General features: G+C 40.7%; 1 protein-coding gene across 1 annotated transcript in view; it reads left to right on the forward strand.

The window, feature by feature from the left end:
• Window positions 1–1854: 1854 nt before the first annotated feature.
• Window positions 1855–19233, forward strand: part of STAB2 (stabilin 2) — a 76553-nt gene continuing 59174 nt past the window's right edge. Inside the window, exons 1-9 of the mRNA XM_032106275.1 lie at window positions 1855–2252; window positions 4479–4612; window positions 5461–5576; window positions 9483–9568; window positions 10373–10442; window positions 12236–12331; window positions 12501–12626; window positions 14052–14248; window positions 14988–15121. Coding sequence (XP_031962166.1) covers window positions 2130–2252; window positions 4479–4612; window positions 5461–5576; window positions 9483–9568; window positions 10373–10442; window positions 12236–12331; window positions 12501–12626; window positions 14052–14248; window positions 14988–15121 — 1082 coding nt within the window. The 5' untranslated portion in view covers window positions 1855–2129. The remainder of the gene's footprint in view (window positions 2253–4478; window positions 4613–5460; window positions 5577–9482; window positions 9569–10372; window positions 10443–12235; window positions 12332–12500; window positions 12627–14051; window positions 14249–14987; window positions 15122–19233) is intronic.

Here is a 19233-nt window from a genome sequence, read left to right on the forward strand (position 1 = left end):
GGCACAAGGGGGACTAGCAGCTGAGACACAGGCCATCTGAGGAGGGAGGCTTGGCTGGGCTGCCCATGTCAAACTGATCCCAGCTCTCAGGAAGCCAGCTCCTTGGCTGGCTGGCAGACATCCTGCCACGTGCACAGGCTGCTTCAAGCACCGAGGTGCCACCTTCCCACCCCTGAGGCCCCAGGGAGACCCACCCAATGTGCCAGGTGGCCTTCTAGCCTGTACTTCTGCCCAAAGAGCAGGACCCAGCCAGGCAGAGTTGTAGTCAGAGCCTGGCACAGTCTGTAACCTGCATGAAGGAGGAAAACGCCCATCACCACCAGGAGGAAAGGGTGGCTGGTCGCTCTGGAACAAGGAAAGCAGCCATCACAGCAGTTAGTGAAGAGGCCATGCTCTGATGAGAAGGGAGAGGAAGGAAAGTGAAAAAGAGTTTACTTCACACAAATGCCTATATGAGAGGCAAGAGCAGATAACAAGAGAGCTGATGCTGTTGCTTTTTATCTCGATCTACAAGACAGGAAAGGGACGTGCTTGATTTACAGCCCCTTTCACCACTGCGCTGTCTGCAGTGGCAATGGGCAAGAGACCGAGCTGACCTCAAGCTGCTGAAGGAGCTGTCAGCTCCTGCCAGCACACACACAGCCACCACACAGACATGTTTTCCCCAGGTGGCACAGACCCTGCCCAAACAGCCACTCTGCCCACACTCCAACGAGGCACTTCTGCAGAAGAGGGAGGGTAATTTTCACTCCCAAACATCCCACAGAGAATGGGATGTGGCCATGGGCTATCACCACAAGGAAGAGAAGATCCTCCAGGATTCTGCTTTTGGAGTAAAACCTGAGCCTTTCCTTCCTCAGGCCAGATTGTACATTGTCTGCAAAGCCAAAGGAACGTGAAAGGCCTTGACTTCAGAAAAAAGAAGCAGCCCTTCTCAGGAACATGCCTACTGTCAGCATGACCATCACAACCCTGGCTGCTATCATGTCTGCATAAACAAGGAATGATTTATTTTCCTCATCATATGGAAAGAGGAACAGGATCTAATGAGTGAACAGGAAACACCTTGCCCTGCCATCTCTAGCAATTTTGCAGTATTCTTTTAGACCACACAACAAAAGTAGATGGATTTGTACATTATTTTATATGTTTATCGCCACTGGCTTCTTTAGGAGAACAACATGGAGTTAGATAAGATGTTACAAAGCACAGCTCAGTATTGAGGCACCCTTAAAGAGTACCTTCAAATGACAGAAGAAATTCTAAGGTCAGGGGGATCAGGCAAAGCTGACAAACTGGAGAGAGCCAAATTATTGGGTATTTGAGACATGAGAGGGCCTGTCCTTACAAGACTGACCAGCACAGCAGCAAAGAGCAGCACTAGAAATGAGCTGAAAAACTCTGAGAAGAAAGAAAAATATTTGCTTGTGACAAATCAAAATGGTAAAATCAAAATGCTTTTGGCAAATTGGAATGTTCTTTCTCCCAACCATATCCAAGTCATATAGCTGAGTCAATTTTCCTCCACTTAGCCCCAGAGAAACAGTCAAAATGATTTAACAAAAATAGCAAAAAAGGGGGGAAAATGCCCATTTTTATCCAGCTAACCAAAGCTGGAAGATGTTCTTTTGGCCTCCTGAGATAAAGTCAGTGGTATTCCTCCCAGAACCCCACTGGGGGAACCCACCCTTATGTTATTAGGGCTGATAAGCCAACTTCCAGAGACCCTTTGCTCTCCCTTAGATCAGTTAAATAACTGTAATAATAAGAAGCCCAGTAGCTACTCCAGCCCCCTATCCATGCTCACCTAAAAGAAGAAATCATCTTCTGTCATAACAGTTCAGTGTCCTTGGTTTTGTACTATCAACAGCTCCAGAGAGAGGAATAAATGAACAGAGCCCTGTCAGGATATCCTGTCATTCAGTGAGGGAGGCTTTATCCAGCTTTCCAGTGAAAACTTTCAGCAAATACCCTGCATTTTGGAATCTCTCCTGCCTGGGCAAGCTCCACATGCCATATCCTTCACTCATTTACCTTGGGGAAGACAAGACTCCTGTTAAAGTATTTGCCTGAGAATGCAGAAGAAATAGCACCTCTAACCACCATTTTACATCAGAAATTGAGTTTTCATGTGTGGAGGGCTTGAAAGAGAAAAAGTCCAATTCACAATGGAAAAAAGTCCAGGTTTTTTATTCTTTTTTGCTTTTTTGGTTGCAGTGAAATTATGTTTGACATCACAAGTCCAAGATGAGGTAAGAAGCAGCTTTTTATGTAATGGATTGTTATTTGTCTATATTACTCTGTATTATAGAGAGAACAGTTATCAGATATCACTATATCTTATAGAAGAAAAACCCACTTGAACAGTCACTGGTGTATATGACAATTAATTATAACCTAAGAGCTCTGTAGTTCAGTCCTCTGATATAACAGAAATGCATCTGTTTATTGTGTGTGAGAATTTGGCTCGAATTATGTAGCATGAGTACACTGAAAAAGTCTCTAAAAATGGCAAAGGTGTCAAAAGACTGTAAATTATGCATTTATCAAAAGAAATTGATTGGGATTTCTCACAAGTCAGGAGATAAAAGCAGAAATTCTTCTATAGTGAAAATTATCTGTTCCTACTGACTACAAGAAAGAAAAGCTATGCTAGACAGGTAAGGAAAAACAATCTAAGGAATTGAGCTATTTGAAGTAATAACACAAAGTTATAAGTGTAATTAAAGGATTTGTACACTTCTGGGGAAGTGGTGCATTTGTCATGTACAAATACTATGAACCTGTGGAATTTCTCAACATCTGTTTTCACCACGCTTGTAGAGAGGCAGAACACATTTAGAAGAGGAAACAAAAGGACAGAGAGAAATTAGGAGGGGGAAAGGGAAGACACTCAGGTGTTTTGTTGCTGTTGTTGTTGGCCGGTTGCAGTTTTTAAATGGAAAAATACATTGAAATGTACAAAATGTACTGGGAAATATGTTAAAGTTATTCTTTTTCTAAAAAAAAAAAAAAAGAAAAAAAAACAAGAGACACTAAAAAGTCAACTTTCTTCCATTTTCCCTAAAAGCAAAAAGGGAAAATGAGGAAATGGGAGAAAGTGGAAATAATGCTACGATTCCAAAACAAATAGTGGTTTACAGCTGGTGGTAGGGAAAGGACATAAGTTATTTTTATTTAAATGATTCCTTTTCAAAACTCCCAATGAATGTAATGTTCCAAAAATGAAATTTTGTGGGGTGCTTTTTTGATGACAACCAAATATCTTTTCAAGCTGTACCCATATTATACCCACATCTGGAAAAAAGTCACATTTTTACTTCAAAGACACCTGAAAAGCATCTACACAACAAAAGGGTTTCACTACCCAAATATTTCAATGTTACCCTGACCAGATTTCACAGTACACTTATGAAGACTAAAATTTGACAACTAAATAGATGCTGAAATGTGCTTATAAGTGGGTGATGGCAATCACATACAGTGGCTCAGTTTATGAAGCTAAATCTCCTTATCAGTGTCTCTGATATATCTTCACAAACTTTGCTGCTGAAACGTCTGGCTGTCATGGGGAGAAAATGCTGAGTGAAGGCTTCATCCAGGACCATCACAGGACATGCAGAAATCCTACCCAAGGTGCCAGGGTACCCACCCAGACCGGCTGTGAGGTTCTGCAGAGGCTGCAGCATCCCACATGTGCCCAGAAGGTCCCGTAGTCTCTGGACTGCACAGGGTTATGTTGCTGGTTTTTCAAAACCATACTCTGAATTAGGTCATTTCTTACCATTTGTGAATTATGAACTTACTTCTACAAATGCCAAGAAGAAAGAAGATGAAGCCAACATTAGATGCAGTTCAGCAAAGACTTATTGTTTTAAAATAGATTCATAAAAACAGGTTTAAAAAAAAAAGAGGAGGCTGCTCTTCTCAGTGCGCTCTGGTGGGGCCAGGCCAAAAACCCCCACCAGACTCAAATGCAAAGCTAGATGTCATTCTTTGACAGCAATTTGAAAATAACAGCCATAGCTCTTTAGATCACTATGGTGGTGCTGATAACACAAAACCCACTTTTGAGAGCAATCTTTGTTCCACAGGCCGGTGGTGTGGAACACACCTTGCTTAATTTTGCCTTTGAGTGGAGAAGGCACTTGTCAGCAGCCTTGGAACTAACACCCCACAGGATATGTGGTCTCTGTAACCTGGCTTTTAAGTCTGACAAACTTAGAATTTTTGATAAAGCACTCCTAGGAAAAATATTACAGTTAGAAGGGTTTATCCTGCAGTGGTTGGACATATTTTGTGCAGACAAAGCTACTGCAAAGCGCTAATACGTGATCTAACCTAGTTGAGCTCCTGCTGAACAGAAAAGAGCTTGCAGCCATGAGTGAGAACAAAGCTGAGTCAAATTTGTCATTTTTCAGCAATGTCACTCAGGGTAGTGCTTTTCTTTCTTTTTAATTATGCTTCTCCTATTGCAGGTGAAGAAGCACTGTGATCAGAAGCTGCTCATTAGAATGAAAACCAAATGTGTACCTTGCTCTTTAAACCTTGACACCCAGTGCCCTGCTGGTTACACGAAAATTACCAATGGGACTGGCACACCAGACTGCAGGTATCTCCTCTGTCAGGGCTTTTCTCCATGAATATTGTTCTCCATGAATTAGAAAGTATTCATTCATATCAAAAATGCTCTAGTCTATGCAATTTTCTTATGGAACATTTGCCATTGGCTTCACCAACTCCAGAACTCAAGCTGCATTCAGAGTATTTGATGCTTGAAGTGAATCATCAAGTGATATGAGGAAAATAAACATTGTTATTGATGGTCCATCAGATTTCCTCTTGAATAACATCACAGAATCTCTTCATTCTGCATACTTAATATGAATGATACAAAAATATATGATAAATATATTCACATATAATATTAACATTATTAAATATATGATAATATATTATCATATGATATTTATGTATTAATCTTATATAAATAACGTATTTTTCAAACTCCTGGATAGGGGCCTTGTGGGCATGAAGGGCAGGAAGAGATATCTGTAAACCAATTTGAAATCTTGCCATTCAGATTGGAAAGAAAAGAAAAAGTTGTATTTTAGAGAAAACATAACTATGTTGAGCTTATTTAGCATTTAAAGAACCCTGATATTAAATAATTTTTTTAATAATTTTAAAACAGTTTCAAATTACAACTTAGAGAAAAGTGCTGTATTTAGGTTAGGGTGGGAAGATAAACACACTGTTCAAAAGAAACAGCTCCAAGGGTCTTTTTAGACCTTGATGTTCAATGTATATTTTAATGAAGAAGAAAAAAAGGCAGATCAATGCAACTAAGCTTAAAGTGCTCTTTTCTGACGCTGAAGGGAAAAGAGGAAGTTAAGAATTTCCTTTTTCTCCACAAGGGACTGTAAGTACTTTAAAGCAGCTCTAACTTCTTTTCCACAGGTATTACCTGGAAATTAAAGCATACACACTTTCTTTTCCGGGCTGTCGGCATCATTGTGTGAAGGAATTTGAACAACCCGAGTGCTGCCAGGGACACTGGGGCCCAGACTGCATGGGTGAGTTGGTTTGGTCTTTGGGGGTTTTATTTTCATATGGAATTCAAAGAGAAATAAAGCAGTGACTTTTCATCTTTCTAGAAACTACTGCTGTGAAAAGTTTGCTCCTCAGAGCTTGTTATAGAAGTAGAAATAAATAGCAGTTTTCAGCTAAAACTTAGAGGATTTGAAGGAAAACAGATATTCAAAGTTTCATTTAGAAAGAAAAATTCATAGAGAAATTTAAAGAGCCTCAGAAAATCTCCCTGATTTTGAGATTTTCAAAATAAATCGTTTCAGTCAATGCCTGAAAAATTATTTCATTCGGGAGGATCCCCACAACGGATTTTAAAAATAAAGATTTTCAAACCACAAATATTTAAATGTTTCATTTTAGGTCCAAACCACCCTCATCCACATCTGCAATATTTCCAAGTCTCTTTAATTCTTTGCTTTGTGATGCAGGGGTGATATTTTCTTCCAGTTCAAGAAAGAGTTTCTTGAACTGCCTGTGAATGCTGAAGGCCATTATTGAAGAAAGGAAATCAGGAGTGCCTCCCCTCCTGCTGCCCCTTCCTCAGGAAAAGCTTTTCAGCATCTCTACAAGTGCATAAAATGTCAGGCTACCAAGATGGGCATCCAGACCCACAGCAGAAGTTTCCCTGCCCAGCCAGAGTGTTTCCTCCTTTAGTTAATGGCCTCAAGGTCTGTTTCAATGCCTGTGAAGTCCCTTGTCCAAAAATTAGATTTTAAAAAAAGTACAATTTTAGCCCAAGCTATTACTTAAATACCAGTCATTTATCTGCAAAGGGAAAGCAGTCCAACTGCATCTCACAGCTACTGCAAGAGAAAAGGCAGGCTGAGAGCTGAGTGCCTAGTGTGTGCTCATGTCTTCTGGAAAGAGTGACTTGTGTGGTGGTTTGCATCCCACCATCAAAGGCAGCCTCAGTGCTCATCCTCCCATTACCAGGGTGCTCTGGGCAGCCACACAAGGGACATCAATATTTCTGGAGAGGGTCCCCTGTCCCAGAGTCAGAGCCCTGCCTGCACCACTGTGTGAAAAAGGCTGAAAAAGCAAGGAAGCCCTCTCTTGCTTTGGACAAACTTCCTGACCCAAAAAAGCAAAGAATCAAGGTCTCAGCATTGTTTCTGCTTTCATTTGGAGGAAAAAAAAATAGTTATCTCTATGTTATCACAACCTCTGCAATAGTAATACTGCACAACTTGAAGTGTTTGGAGGAAAGACAGTCCTTCCTGAGGCCAGGCAAAAATCCCTGACTAGGGGTTTACCGCACATTTAGCATCTGATGGCAAGGACAAAATTAGGTCTTAAATAGCACTCGGACTTCCTTAAATGATAGCACATGCTGAAACACACATGTGAGTGAAAGATCTTTTGTCCCCTTCCCTCCCCACAAAGCGCACCAAGCCATCCAGCTGCACACCAATCCCTCTGTAAAAAGTCATAAAGTCAAAAGTAGAGGGTCAGAAAAGGTCCAGGGGGGAAGAGCACAGCCTTTCAACATTGCCAGCATCATCCAGCCACAGGTACTACAGCGGGCAGAGCTACTCCCTACCCCAACACAACTTCCTGCTCTGGGCAAATGTTTTTATGGCTCCAAAGAAAAGCCTGGGTACCAACTGAAAGGTTTGTGGCATGACCAACCGAGTAGAAAGCAGTGGAAGAACAAAGCAAGGGAAAATTGGGAAACTAAAAATAAAGGCCAAGAAAAAGATACTAGATTTAATGCTGTCAAATTATATGGTCCAAAATACATCTTTACAAGTACTACTCACTGCTTCAGCCTCACAGGGAGTCAGGTGAAGAGAAGTATTTTAAGAGGCTGCATTTGACAATGCTTGGAAAGTGCTGAATTTAACTCAGTGAGGCAAAACAATAAAGCTGATAAATTTAGGCTCTTTTGGCCTAGATTCAAAGATTTGGCCTTCACACTCTCACAGATAAGCAAGAGCATCTCTTTCTTACTGCTTTTCAAAAAGCATCCTCGATAAAAGCCAAGGTCTCCCCAGAGCGTCAGCAGGTGACTGTGCCAGCCCTGCTCCAGTGTCCCAGAACTGCCTCCTGTGGCCCTGCTGGTTGCAGGAAGCACTTTATCTGCCTGGCCAAACTTGTACAACAATATGGTAATTTAACCAACTTCTGATAAAGCTGCCCCTTGGTGCTGGTATCAAAACAAGAGATAAGATATAGTGAAGACAAGGAGGAGTGCAATGAATACCAACGGCAAAAAAAACCTGCTTTGTCAACAATTTTAAAGTAACTTTTCCTAGGAATTATACCATGAACTCTGGTTTTTCTCTATCCTTGCATGCTCAATAAAAGCATCAGTGCAAGTAAATTTTTTTCCATTCTGTGCAAATATTAAACAGTTACCATAAGTCCTAAAGATAAGATTTAGCTATCATACAGTAGCCAGAAAACAAGATTCACTAAAAGCAAGTTTAAAGTATATGTATTTATTACTTTCCCTCAGTTGTAGTTACTTAACCTAAATTCTTAAAACAGCACGTATGAGATAAACAGCACTAAAATTTTCATCTTTAAATGCATTGGTTTTTCACAAGAATCTTACGGGATACAATAGACCTCAGGCTACATTAAGGAATAAATTAAGAAATTTTAACAGATTGGTATAAAGCCAAAGTTTTCAGTGGAATTAGGTGTACACATATGCACATGCACTTATTTGCTCACCACTCTGTCCAAACCAAATTCATTTTTACTAGAACTTCCACATTATCTAAATCAGGATTAAATTAGGCAGGGGGAGCATAAATCTGGTGCTGCCCATCTCCACCCACACAGAACAAACTCTGAGACTCTTTATAAGCAATAAATCTACCAGTAAGGTACAGCAGAGTACCTGTGAGGCCAGTAGGAGTTTGGTACATTTAGATACCACCTGCATCAAAATTATGGTACCTAATGGGAGTTCTAATTACAGGAAGGAAAGGCTTATGGATAAGAGTTAATACATCATTTCCAAGGAGGGGCAGGACAATTATGGAAAAATAAGGGTATCCACACAGGAGAGAAAATTTGACAGAACGATCTGACTAAAAACCACTGTAATGTGCATTTCCTGTAGGCAATCTTTCAGTAAATCTTTGAATTTTGAAACCTTTCAGACAAAAAAAAAAAATTAAACTATTTTTATTGGGAAATACGGTCATTTTTTCTTATCTCATCCTGCTGGCTGGGGTTTTTGTTCAGACTCTCTCACCTTCTATACCACTGCCTGTAACCATGGTTTTAGAACCAGAGGCTCTGAAGAGCATAACACACCTTTGGCATACAAGTTTGAATAGTGATCACAGTTCCTTGGACAGGATTTGGTTGTGAGATATCTGAATTTCAATTTCCAAGACCATTTGGATCAATTATCACAGTCTTATGGAGATAGCAGGGAAAAGGAAAAAAATTCCACGTAAAGCAAATGTAGTTTTTGGTGTGGGGGAAAAAAAAAAAAAAGGCTTATTAAACTCTAACTTGGCATCAAATAAAATCCTGAGAACAAATTTTCAATCCATCAGAGTTATACCTACACACAGGAGTGGTCAGGCAAGCTCCACTTGTATCAGAAAAGCCAACAGCTTAGGATGTCTGCAGACAGAGGTAGATCAGCAGGGACAAAACCATATGCTATTTAGAAAAAGAGAATTATTTTTTGTTCAATCCTTTTACTTCAGTCACTAGCCTAAATTCCCAGGTAAGAGAGTGTGATGGTCTCTGCTGATGTTAAGACTCTGGTGAAGAGATTCAGGTAGCTGCAAAACAGCAGCTGTCACCCAGGGTCCCTGTCTGGCCCAAAACCCTGCAGCTGCCAAGGCTGTCACCTGTAGGGTTCAGGGGGAGCACATGGATCAGAGCAAGGTGACTGATGGCTCAAACACTGTCATTTCCAGCGTGTCCAGGAGGAGCTGCATCACCATGCAATGGGAGAGGACGCTGCTCACAGGGCATAACTGGGAATGGAACATGCACTTGTCAGGTACATCCTTTGTTTTAAATGAAAAAAAAATACAGCAATGTAAGTTGTGCTGAAAAATAATGCATGTTCCACTGTATAAATACTTTAAAGGAAAGTATTCCGGAAACAGCAGAGATGATCAGCTTGGAGTTCATTCTTTGCTTGAATTGCACTAATCTTCACGCTATTACTTCTACAGACTTGAGAATGTTTGGGTGAAATTATAAAAAGTTCTTTCATCTTGCCTTCCTGAGACAAGTGTATTGACTTCCTCTATTTTTTTAAATTGTGCTATTACTTGTGACTCTTTGCCCTAAATAGAAAGTACTTATACATGGGGCTATACTCTCCATATGTTGTTCCTTTGCTGAGAGTGCAATGTGTAGTGCTTAAACTCAGGCAAAAAGATTTTAAAGAAATAATTCAAATTAATCTTTTCTACCTCCCCCTCTACTGGTTCATCCTTACATCCAAAGTCCTCTTCTGGGGACACAAGAAAAAGAGACAGAGGTAGAATTAGCCAGAAAATACAACCCAATAATTGTAAGCCTGATTTGGACATTAGGCCTGATTACAATACTTCACTGTTAACTTGACATTCAGAATATCTGATTTGAAGATCTACAGATTTTTTTTTTTAAAAGATATGGGGGCAAGATTGTTCAAAAGACCATGTTTTCTAGATTGTGGTAGCTACTGATTGAAACTTTCATGTTATTTTCTTTTGGCAGCAAAAGATGCTGTTTTCAGCCTGCTAAGCATACACCTATCTGTCTAGACATAGATGAGAAACTTAAGTTTTGATTTCCATTGTGTAATTCACAGAAAGGGTTTGGTGGGACAGCCTGTGAAAAATGTGCCGAAGACAATTTATTTGGTCCTGACTGCACATCAGGTAAGTTTGAACTTTCTTTACTTGGTTAAGGAAAAGAAGGGAGTGAAAGCTGTATTCAGACTCTAAGAAATCACAGTGAAATGGGTAGAGGGCCCAAAGATTTCCCAGTAAGAGCTGCTGTCTGCCTCAGAGAACATGATGGGGAAAGGAAATAGAGCTCTTCACTCTATTCTGTGCCAGGGAGATACATAATTCTGTCAGAAGTGTGAAAAATGGTGTGTTCGGTATAATTTTGGGGTTTGGGTGGTTGATGAATTCACTGATTAGCCATGCACCTATCAGAAGTGGAAGTCTGAAAGCTGTGTGCACTTTGTAGAATGTACTTGTATCACAAGTATATATATGCATATAACATTTTCCACTTTTGCCTGTTTCTTAACAGTCTTTACTATTTTAACTTCCTGACCCTTGCTGAAAATTACCCTGAAAAACCAGAAAACTGCCTGAGAAACATTTTTAAAACAGTCTTATTCTTAAGTAGTAATAGTTGTTTATCTCTAAGAAACTCCTTTTGTTCCCTCAAGATCTACATAATGTTACTTCTAAAGAGTCACAAATGGTCTCCATTTAAATAATCTGTGTTGGCCTTTCTACACTAATCCTACACCACTGCCAGCTCAAAGGCCCCTTTTCCACCAGCTGTCCACTGGATGCCAGTGTTGATACACAGAAATGTAACTGAGCAAACATTTTCATGAGAATAGTCTCCTTGAATGTATTCAATATCATAAATGTAATTCTTTTCCAAGAACCTACTGGAGGATTCAGTTACATATTAGTTTAAGCAATATTTTACACTTCAGCTTTCAGATATTTGCACTCCTCCAAGTGTTCTAAAATAAATAAAATATAAACAATGTTCGTCTATGGCTAACTGCTTTTCAGTAATACCTTAGACATTCCTGGTTTTTATATAATGACTACCAACATAGGTAGGAAGTTATTAATTAATTAGTGCAGGTGATTTGCATGAAGACAGGCTATGTTTTTAAAGGGAAGAGGATATGCTACGTCACTGCAGCTTAAACATGAAGCCAGCAATACAATTCTGTACATCTTTTAGACTTTTCCAACTGTAAATCTAAATGGCCTTTTTAAAAAGCATCGTTGCCATAATTCAAACAGTTATAACTACAAAGCTTTTTGAGTATACTTAAGGCTTCAATAATTATTTATAGAAGGGTCTCATAGTCACCTGGACTGTGAATGCATCATCTTGTGTGCATATTGTCGCTGGGTTTATAAACAGAATATAACCAGAAATGAGAGAATATAGGAAGAAAGAAGCCTGAGATCTCCACAGTGATTAATTATGCTTTTAACTAAATAAATTCTGTTTGAGGAGGGGAAAAAAAGTCACAAAACTCATCTTTTCTTGAGGTGCTTGAGCCATACAAACAGAGTTGAAGCAAAAACAAGAATAGGTTAACCATTATTAAAGTTGTCTATATTACACATTATATCCAATTTTAGCTTCAGACTCAAATTTTGTCAAATTTTACAAGTTTTATGGCATTAACAACAAGTCAGTTTGGTGCTTACAGAGTACATCCTGAAGATTTTCAGACCCTGGGCTCTTAACTGCCTTCCAAAATTAGTGCATTATTGACTGCTGTAAGCAACAGCAAGTATTGATCCTCTCAGTAATGGAAGCCTATAAATTCAGGCACTTGGGTCAAAGCTTGGTTTGGCCAAAGCTGTTGGCCAGGACACTCTTTGCTATGAGTAGCCACTAATTATGTCTTTCCAAACACCATTGTTATTCAGTAAAGCAAATCCATTTCTCCCCCCAGCTTGTGACTGCGTTCATGGAGTATGCAACAGTGGAATTACAGGGGATGGAAGATGCACTTGCTTGTCTGGATACAAAGGGCTCCGTTGCGATCAGCGTAAGTAGATCATTTTCCACAGGAGATGTATTCAACAGCTGTGATACAGTTAGAATTGGGAAGGATAAATCAGTCTCAGGTTATTCATGCAAAATCAGCCAAACCTACACTGAACCTCAAAGCCCCACAGCGTGCAGGCACAGCTCAGCCTGTCCCCTCTGTCCCTCAGCGATAGCCGAATGCGAGGCGCTGCAGTGCCCTGCGAACTCCAGGTGTGCTGCCTCAGGGGAGGATGGAAGACAACTTCAATGCATGTGTCTGCCCAGCTTCCACGGGGACAGTACACGGTGTGAACGTGAGTAATTTCCGTGTCTGCCCAGTTCTTTGAATGTACCACCATTAGTGTTACAGCTCGGATAAGGAATGTGTATTTGAACCACATCTCACCGTCTAATTTTTCTGGGGTTCATATCCCAAAGCACAAACTAGATTCCTTCAGGATGAAACTAAATCCTAAAGTGTGCTTCAGAAGCACGTCCATCCAATTGCTAACAAGTTTCAGTCCATGCAACCAGCCTAAAGCTAGTAAACCCCCTTGAAATACATAAGGTGGATACTGGGTCATCAGGGCTTACAAATCCACTCCTGTCATATCCCTCTGCTTGGTAGAGCTCAATCTCATAGCTTGCTTCCATAAAATCAGCAACAGCAACCAAGGGCTTATATTTATTGAGCATCCATCATGTGGCAGCTCAGTTCCATCAGCAAGGACAAACTATACAGGCAAGTAAATTTCATTTTAGCGTTCCTGTTTTTCATGAAACAAAGCTAATAGCATCTCAGCTAGAGGTAAAGGCTACCTTGCAAGTGTCTTTATAGACTCCTCTACTTGCCATTGAATGCCCAAATTAACTGCACGAGAATCAGATTTTCTTTTCTCTATTCACCTTATGGCTTATAGTACCTGTTCTTCTTTCTAGACCAATTGCAACAAAGAATATTGTTTACTTTGATGCTAGAAGAACAATTTAGTAGATGTTGGCTCAGATCAGTCCCAACTGAGGGGAAAGAAAGGGAGAAGAGGGGAAAACAGTGAGAAGCACCACTTTTTAGGTGTGTCCAGGGCATGCCATCTTCTAGATAGGATGTGTGCTTAACCTTAACCTAACCTGCACACAAAGGTGTGAGAAGATGCTCTGCAAGCACTGCTTGATTTTGAAAAAGAACAAGCAGTGCCATTGCCTCAAAAATGGTTCAGGGAAATAACTAGAAAGCTTTTAGTGCAGTCCCGAAAGTAGAATAGTGTGGAAGACTAAAGCATTTGCTGGCCAGTTTTCCATACAGCTGAACTGATGACATTATATTGTTTAATCACCGGAAAGAAAACAGTGAAGGCCTGTTGTATTGAGAAATATTTTCCAACTGACCTAACATGCTTAAAGCTTGTACAGACCTCATATCTCTCCAGTTAAAATCCACCAGAGAACAAGGAAATAGTTGTGATATTTTAATGAGCACGTTACATGTTCTAATCTGTTTATGACTCGATTTGCCTAGTTAAGAGATCATTTCTGCTCAAAAGCAAACAGTTGGTTGCTACCTTAGCATAAACACATTCCTCCCTTCCATCTCCATGCCTCCACAATACTTCAGACTTGGCTGTTAGGAAAAGTTTAGTCTGCCCAGGCTTTGTTTGGCATCGAGGTGCTCTATTAAATCCTTGTCTTCAATTTTAGAACTGTGGGCAATGATTCATTTACTTCACTTCTTTTTTCACAAGCTATCAATCCGTGCTCCAAAAAGGTCTGTGATCCTAATGCCAACTGTGTTTACCTGGGGCCAAACCAACACAAATGCACCTGTCGGGAAGGTTACAGAGGGGATGGTCAAATCTGCCTGCCCATAGACCCTTGTCAAGCAGCACATGGGAGCTGCCCTGCACAGTCCAGCATTTGCATCTATGATGGTCCAGGAAAGGTGAGTGTAACTGCCCGAGAAGAAATAACGCCTTTTCTCTGAAAAGAAGCCATGAGGGTGTGGAAATAGGTCTCAAGGAAATCAAATGCTACACCTAGTTTTGACATAAACCCTGCTGGTGATCAGGAGGGAGTCCTTTTATCTCCCCTCTGAAAAGAGAAATGGCAATAGTGTTCTTTCTTCTGGGAATATTTTGGCTACGATTTGCTTCCCCAAAATGGAGGCATTGAAATAAATCTCCCAGTTAAATTTTGTATCTCTGAACCCAGAGGACTTGCAGGACCAGTAGAGTCCTTATACAGGTACCACAGATACATGTCTTAATTTAGTTTATTTAGGAAAGAAGCAATCTGGGTCTTTGAAAGCAATCAATGAACAGCACTTTATAAAGATTGCATATTATTCATGATGTTGGGAACTGGCTCCAATTTCCGCGTGTAATATTCACACCATCAAAAAAGCGAGACTTCAAAAAGCCTGGTTTGCTTGGACAGCCTGAAGAGCCAAAAAGGGACTTGATCATCCAGGGTTGTTTTGCAGTTTGTGGTCATATTTCAGTGAAGTGCACGTGGCTGAAACCCAGGCTCTTGTGTACAAATATAAGCTTTATATTTGCGTCTGAACTCATCAGGTAATTAACTAAGACACTGTGTTCAAGCCCTAGTACCAGAAATCATGCTGAAATCCACAATTTCTGCATGGCTAATGTTCTTTCCCCTCTCACATCCTTCTGATTCAGTCCCACTGTGAATGCAAGGAGCATTATACCAACTTTGTACCTGGGAAAGGCTGCAGTATGATGGACATCTGTGAAACAAACAACACCTGCCACAAAAAAGCTAAATGCTTAACAGTTGCACCAGGACAGATTGCGTGAGTCTTTTTGCTTATTAAAGTTTCACACCATTTCTCCCTCCTTCCCTAGTAAATGGGCTGCTGAAACAAATCCTGTGGATGAACACCTCCTGAAGTTATCTTTAATGGCATCTTTATCAAGGACAAATCACAAGATTTAATAGGGTTAGGGTCAGCCAATTAACATAGTGTTAGATTTCATCAGGCCATTTGGTAATGCCTATTAAGTTTTATTTTTAAAGCACTCAGAGGTCATTTCTACACTAGTAAATAAAAGGGACCAAAACCTCTTTTCCTCAGGGCAAGCAGCATTGTCTGTCTCACAGCTAAAGTCTCTTCCAAAACAGAGTAACTGCCTCTTGGCAGCAGTCCCTGGCACATGCTATCCCTTCAGCTGTGCCTGGGCACTGCCCGGGAAAATGCTACTTGGTGTGGGCCAGAAACACACCAGGCAGCCTGCTGAAAATTAATCAGCATTAGTCATGGGATAGCACTGGAGCCCTGCCTCTTCTGACTATACTAATACAGATACAACCTGGGAATCTGCCCCCACCCCATGCTGTAAAAGTAACACCAACCTCAGTAGACTCCTCATACCATTGAGTCAAGCAGGTGGGAAACTGAAAAACCTCTGGCAGACTTTGCTTTTCCTGTACAGAAATATGCTACACAGATGTTAGGAAGAAAGTCTTAACACTAAACTCAACAAAACTCTCTTAAACCACACAATTTGTCTTACATGTTTCTATAGGCCAGTGATGGCAGGTACTGGGTTAAAGAGTTGTGCCTGAAATATCAGGTTTTGGGAGCTGAGAGCTTGAACATGAAGGGCAAGATAGGCCATTCACTGTAAGTTAGGAACTAATCATCATATAGATCTGTAGACAGAAAGCATTCACTCAGCAGAGTATTCTTATTGCCAGTCCTTGTGTCATCATGCAGCTTTCCCTTGCAGGGTAATATCAACATCACTTCTGTGTAAGCTATTGTGCATTTCAAACAAGTTCATCTAGAATACCCCCAAGTTCTCTTCTATAGCATAGTATGCTTCTCAGACTGCTTCATATAGACTCCCACAATATTTAGAGTACTACCATACAGCACAACATCAGCCAAAATTTTGAAATAAAATTTCGCATCCAAAATCAGGAGCTTTTTTTCCTAATTAGTCGCTGTTTCACTGTTACAACATGGTTTTGAAAGCCAAGAAAGTTTTGAGAATTTTAGAATGGGAAAATTATAATTTTATTACTGGGGATGGAAAAGAACAAAAAAATGCTTTACACCTCATTTAATGATATTTAATGGCAAAAACAAGTACAGAAGAATGGAGTGGGATTGAAATCAAATTTAAGCTAAGAAAAATCCATTTATGAAAGAGGAACTTTACACAGAAAACTGTTGATTTGTAAATGTGGGCACAATAAATAGATTCTGGTAAGTGGCAGACTGTATTTTGGCTGCATCCCAGATTTTAAATGTATTTGGGAGGGCTTTTTTGGTTGGGTTTTTTTTTTCTTTTTCTAAAACACAAAGCTATGACAGAGGCCACAAAACTGCATTGCTTCCTTTCTATTTTTGTTTTGTTTTTTTTAAGGATACAGTTGTGCTATTAGCTTTCCCCACATAGACAATTCTACTTTCTCCAGAACCAAGTTTTTTGTACAGGAATAAATCTCTCATACAGGCAAAGATGTAAAAAACCCAGACATTGGACTTGTGAATATAACACAGCAACCTCCTCCAAAATCCCAATTGCCTCTGTCTTATGTTCCCACACAGATCTTTCCTGAGTAAGTGCTGATGCTTTCCCTAGTGTTGCTTCAGCACAGTAATCATGTTCAGCCTTGCCCAGAAGCTATGAAGCTTCAACCAGTGCAGAATTACACTGCATATTAGATCATAACCTCTCTGGTTTCCAAGCAGAGCTACCTTTCCATCAGTTAAACTCTATTATTTTCTCTCTTAATCCCATTCTTATTTTTCTTCTAGGTCTCCAATGCAGAAATTAGTAGCTTCATAAATCAAAACTCTATTATAAAAGGTTTTGGTAAAATGGAGACAGAAAGCTGAGCTTTCCTGTTCTGGAGCAATACAGTTTTTCTTCCCTGAGTAAGCTGAAGTGGTGACAGTTCCTATTTTTTCAGTCCTGCCTATGCTGTCTGTACAGCACACCATGAAAACATCAAACAGCTGAGTTTAGGTAGTCCAGCAGGGTTTGGTGTAAAGCTGTTCTCTTTAGAGGCACCCAGCCCATACAGAAAGCTGTGCATCCAAAGAAAAACCTCTAAAGCCATAAGAGCTATGAGTTCCAAAGCAGGTCTTCCAGACAAAGCTAAGACAAAACAGATCTAGTCAGTCATCCAGCTGGTCCTCTCCATGCCCAGCCACAGAAAGTCAACTCCTTCATCAGAAGGAGTGAGGAAACACACAGGCTGAAGGGTTCAGTCCCATGCAATAGGTGCTAATCTGTAATTGCTCAGTGTTTTCCTCTGGCACACAAATCCAAACTATGTTACTTGGATGCCCACGCAGTTATGAGCAATATTGTCCTCAGAAGGGAAGTTTCAAACTGGGCAGGCATTTCTGCAGTTCACTGTGCCCCCAGAAATGATAGCCAAAAATGTTATTTTGTTTACCCACCTGCTTCTTTATGAACATTGGATGAAAAAGAGAGAGTTTTATTTTGAAACCTAGATCTGATTTGTGCCATATTTCAAGGGTAGTTCCTTTTTTCTACTATGTTATTTTGCAGGTCCTTTGAAGCCTCAGTTGTTTTCTTCTCTGTTCAGAAGTGGAAGGGAGCTACTTTCAGCAATACAGCAATACTTACCCCAGCAGAAAAAAAGGGATCAGCTCCCAAGGAGCAGCTGCTCCTCACTCCCAGCTGTAAACCCTTCATCTCCAGGCTCCATAGCCATACTCTTTCTGCTCAAGAGATCCATTTAAAAAGAAGTGGATTCGCCATCAGAATAGCATCCTAAAAATTTAAGATGCTTTTAGACTGCCATTTTTACCCAGGATCAGAGCCAAAGCTTGAGCCTCTTGGCCAAAATCTCAGCACTCCTCTGAGCCTGTATGCAGCGCCCCAGATTGCAGGGACTTGTGGGGATTTTCAAAAAACATTGCTCTCACCAGAGATACAGCTACAGCAGAGACCATACATGGGAAAAAAGAGAGGGTTTGGCATCAGGCTGATACTACTGTGGGGTGTGAGTAGCAAGTGTGCGTTTTTAACAACCAGCACATGCAAATGATTAGTTATAGAGAGGGCATCTTTTGCTCATGTGAAGTAATCTTCCTTCTCTAGTGATACCATTAGGAAAAAAAAAAATCCAGAGAGATGAATCATCATGGGTAGGGCTTATATGGATATGGAACATGCTGCAGACTTCACAGGGAAAGGCACTATTAAAAGCCAGTGTCTGTCCATCTCATGGGCACCGTGACCTGAGTCTGCTTTAGACATCCAGAGTGCTGGGTCAGGTGCACATCACTGGGAACTCTCACAGGCTGGAGTCCCCAGGAGACAGCCAGGGTGTAACATGTGAGATGCTATTTCCACAACAGAGACAGCAGCAACACATACACCTAAAAAAGCATGAGACTTTGTACTGCAGCAGAAAAAAAAGATAATGTTAAAAGTACCAGTTCTATTGCCCAAAATGTTGGCATTACTTAAAAGGCAGGGTACCAAACTACTTTGCTTTGTTGAAAGGACTGACACCAGACTGCTTTTTCTACAAAATCCATGCAGCTCTTTCCAAGGGGTGATGAGCTGCCATCACCCTCCTTAACCACCATTAATCCTGCCAAATCCCATGTCACGAGTGAGGTCTTCACAAAACAGCCTCCCCGCTGAAAGAATGGCAGCACACACACTTACGCTGTGCTCTCTCCTCACCCACAGACAGGCAGGTTCAGTGGATTTCTGGGTTCCAGCAAATTTCTGGGCTCCAGCAACCACATTTTGGGAGCAGAGGTTGCACATAGCCTCTATTCAAAGAGGTCCTGTGGGACAGACACCGCTGTCTCCTGGCCCAGCTGACAAGAGTCCACCACATCAGGCAAGCAGCCATCAGGCTGCCCCACACACTGACACACTCCACAGCATGCAGAAGCAAAGAATT

Source organism: Corvus moneduloides, chromosome 4 (assembly GCF_009650955.1).
Source record: "Corvus moneduloides isolate bCorMon1 chromosome 4, bCorMon1.pri, whole genome shotgun sequence".
In the NCBI taxonomy this organism is placed as follows: Eukaryota; Metazoa; Chordata; class Aves; order Passeriformes; family Corvidae; genus Corvus; species Corvus moneduloides.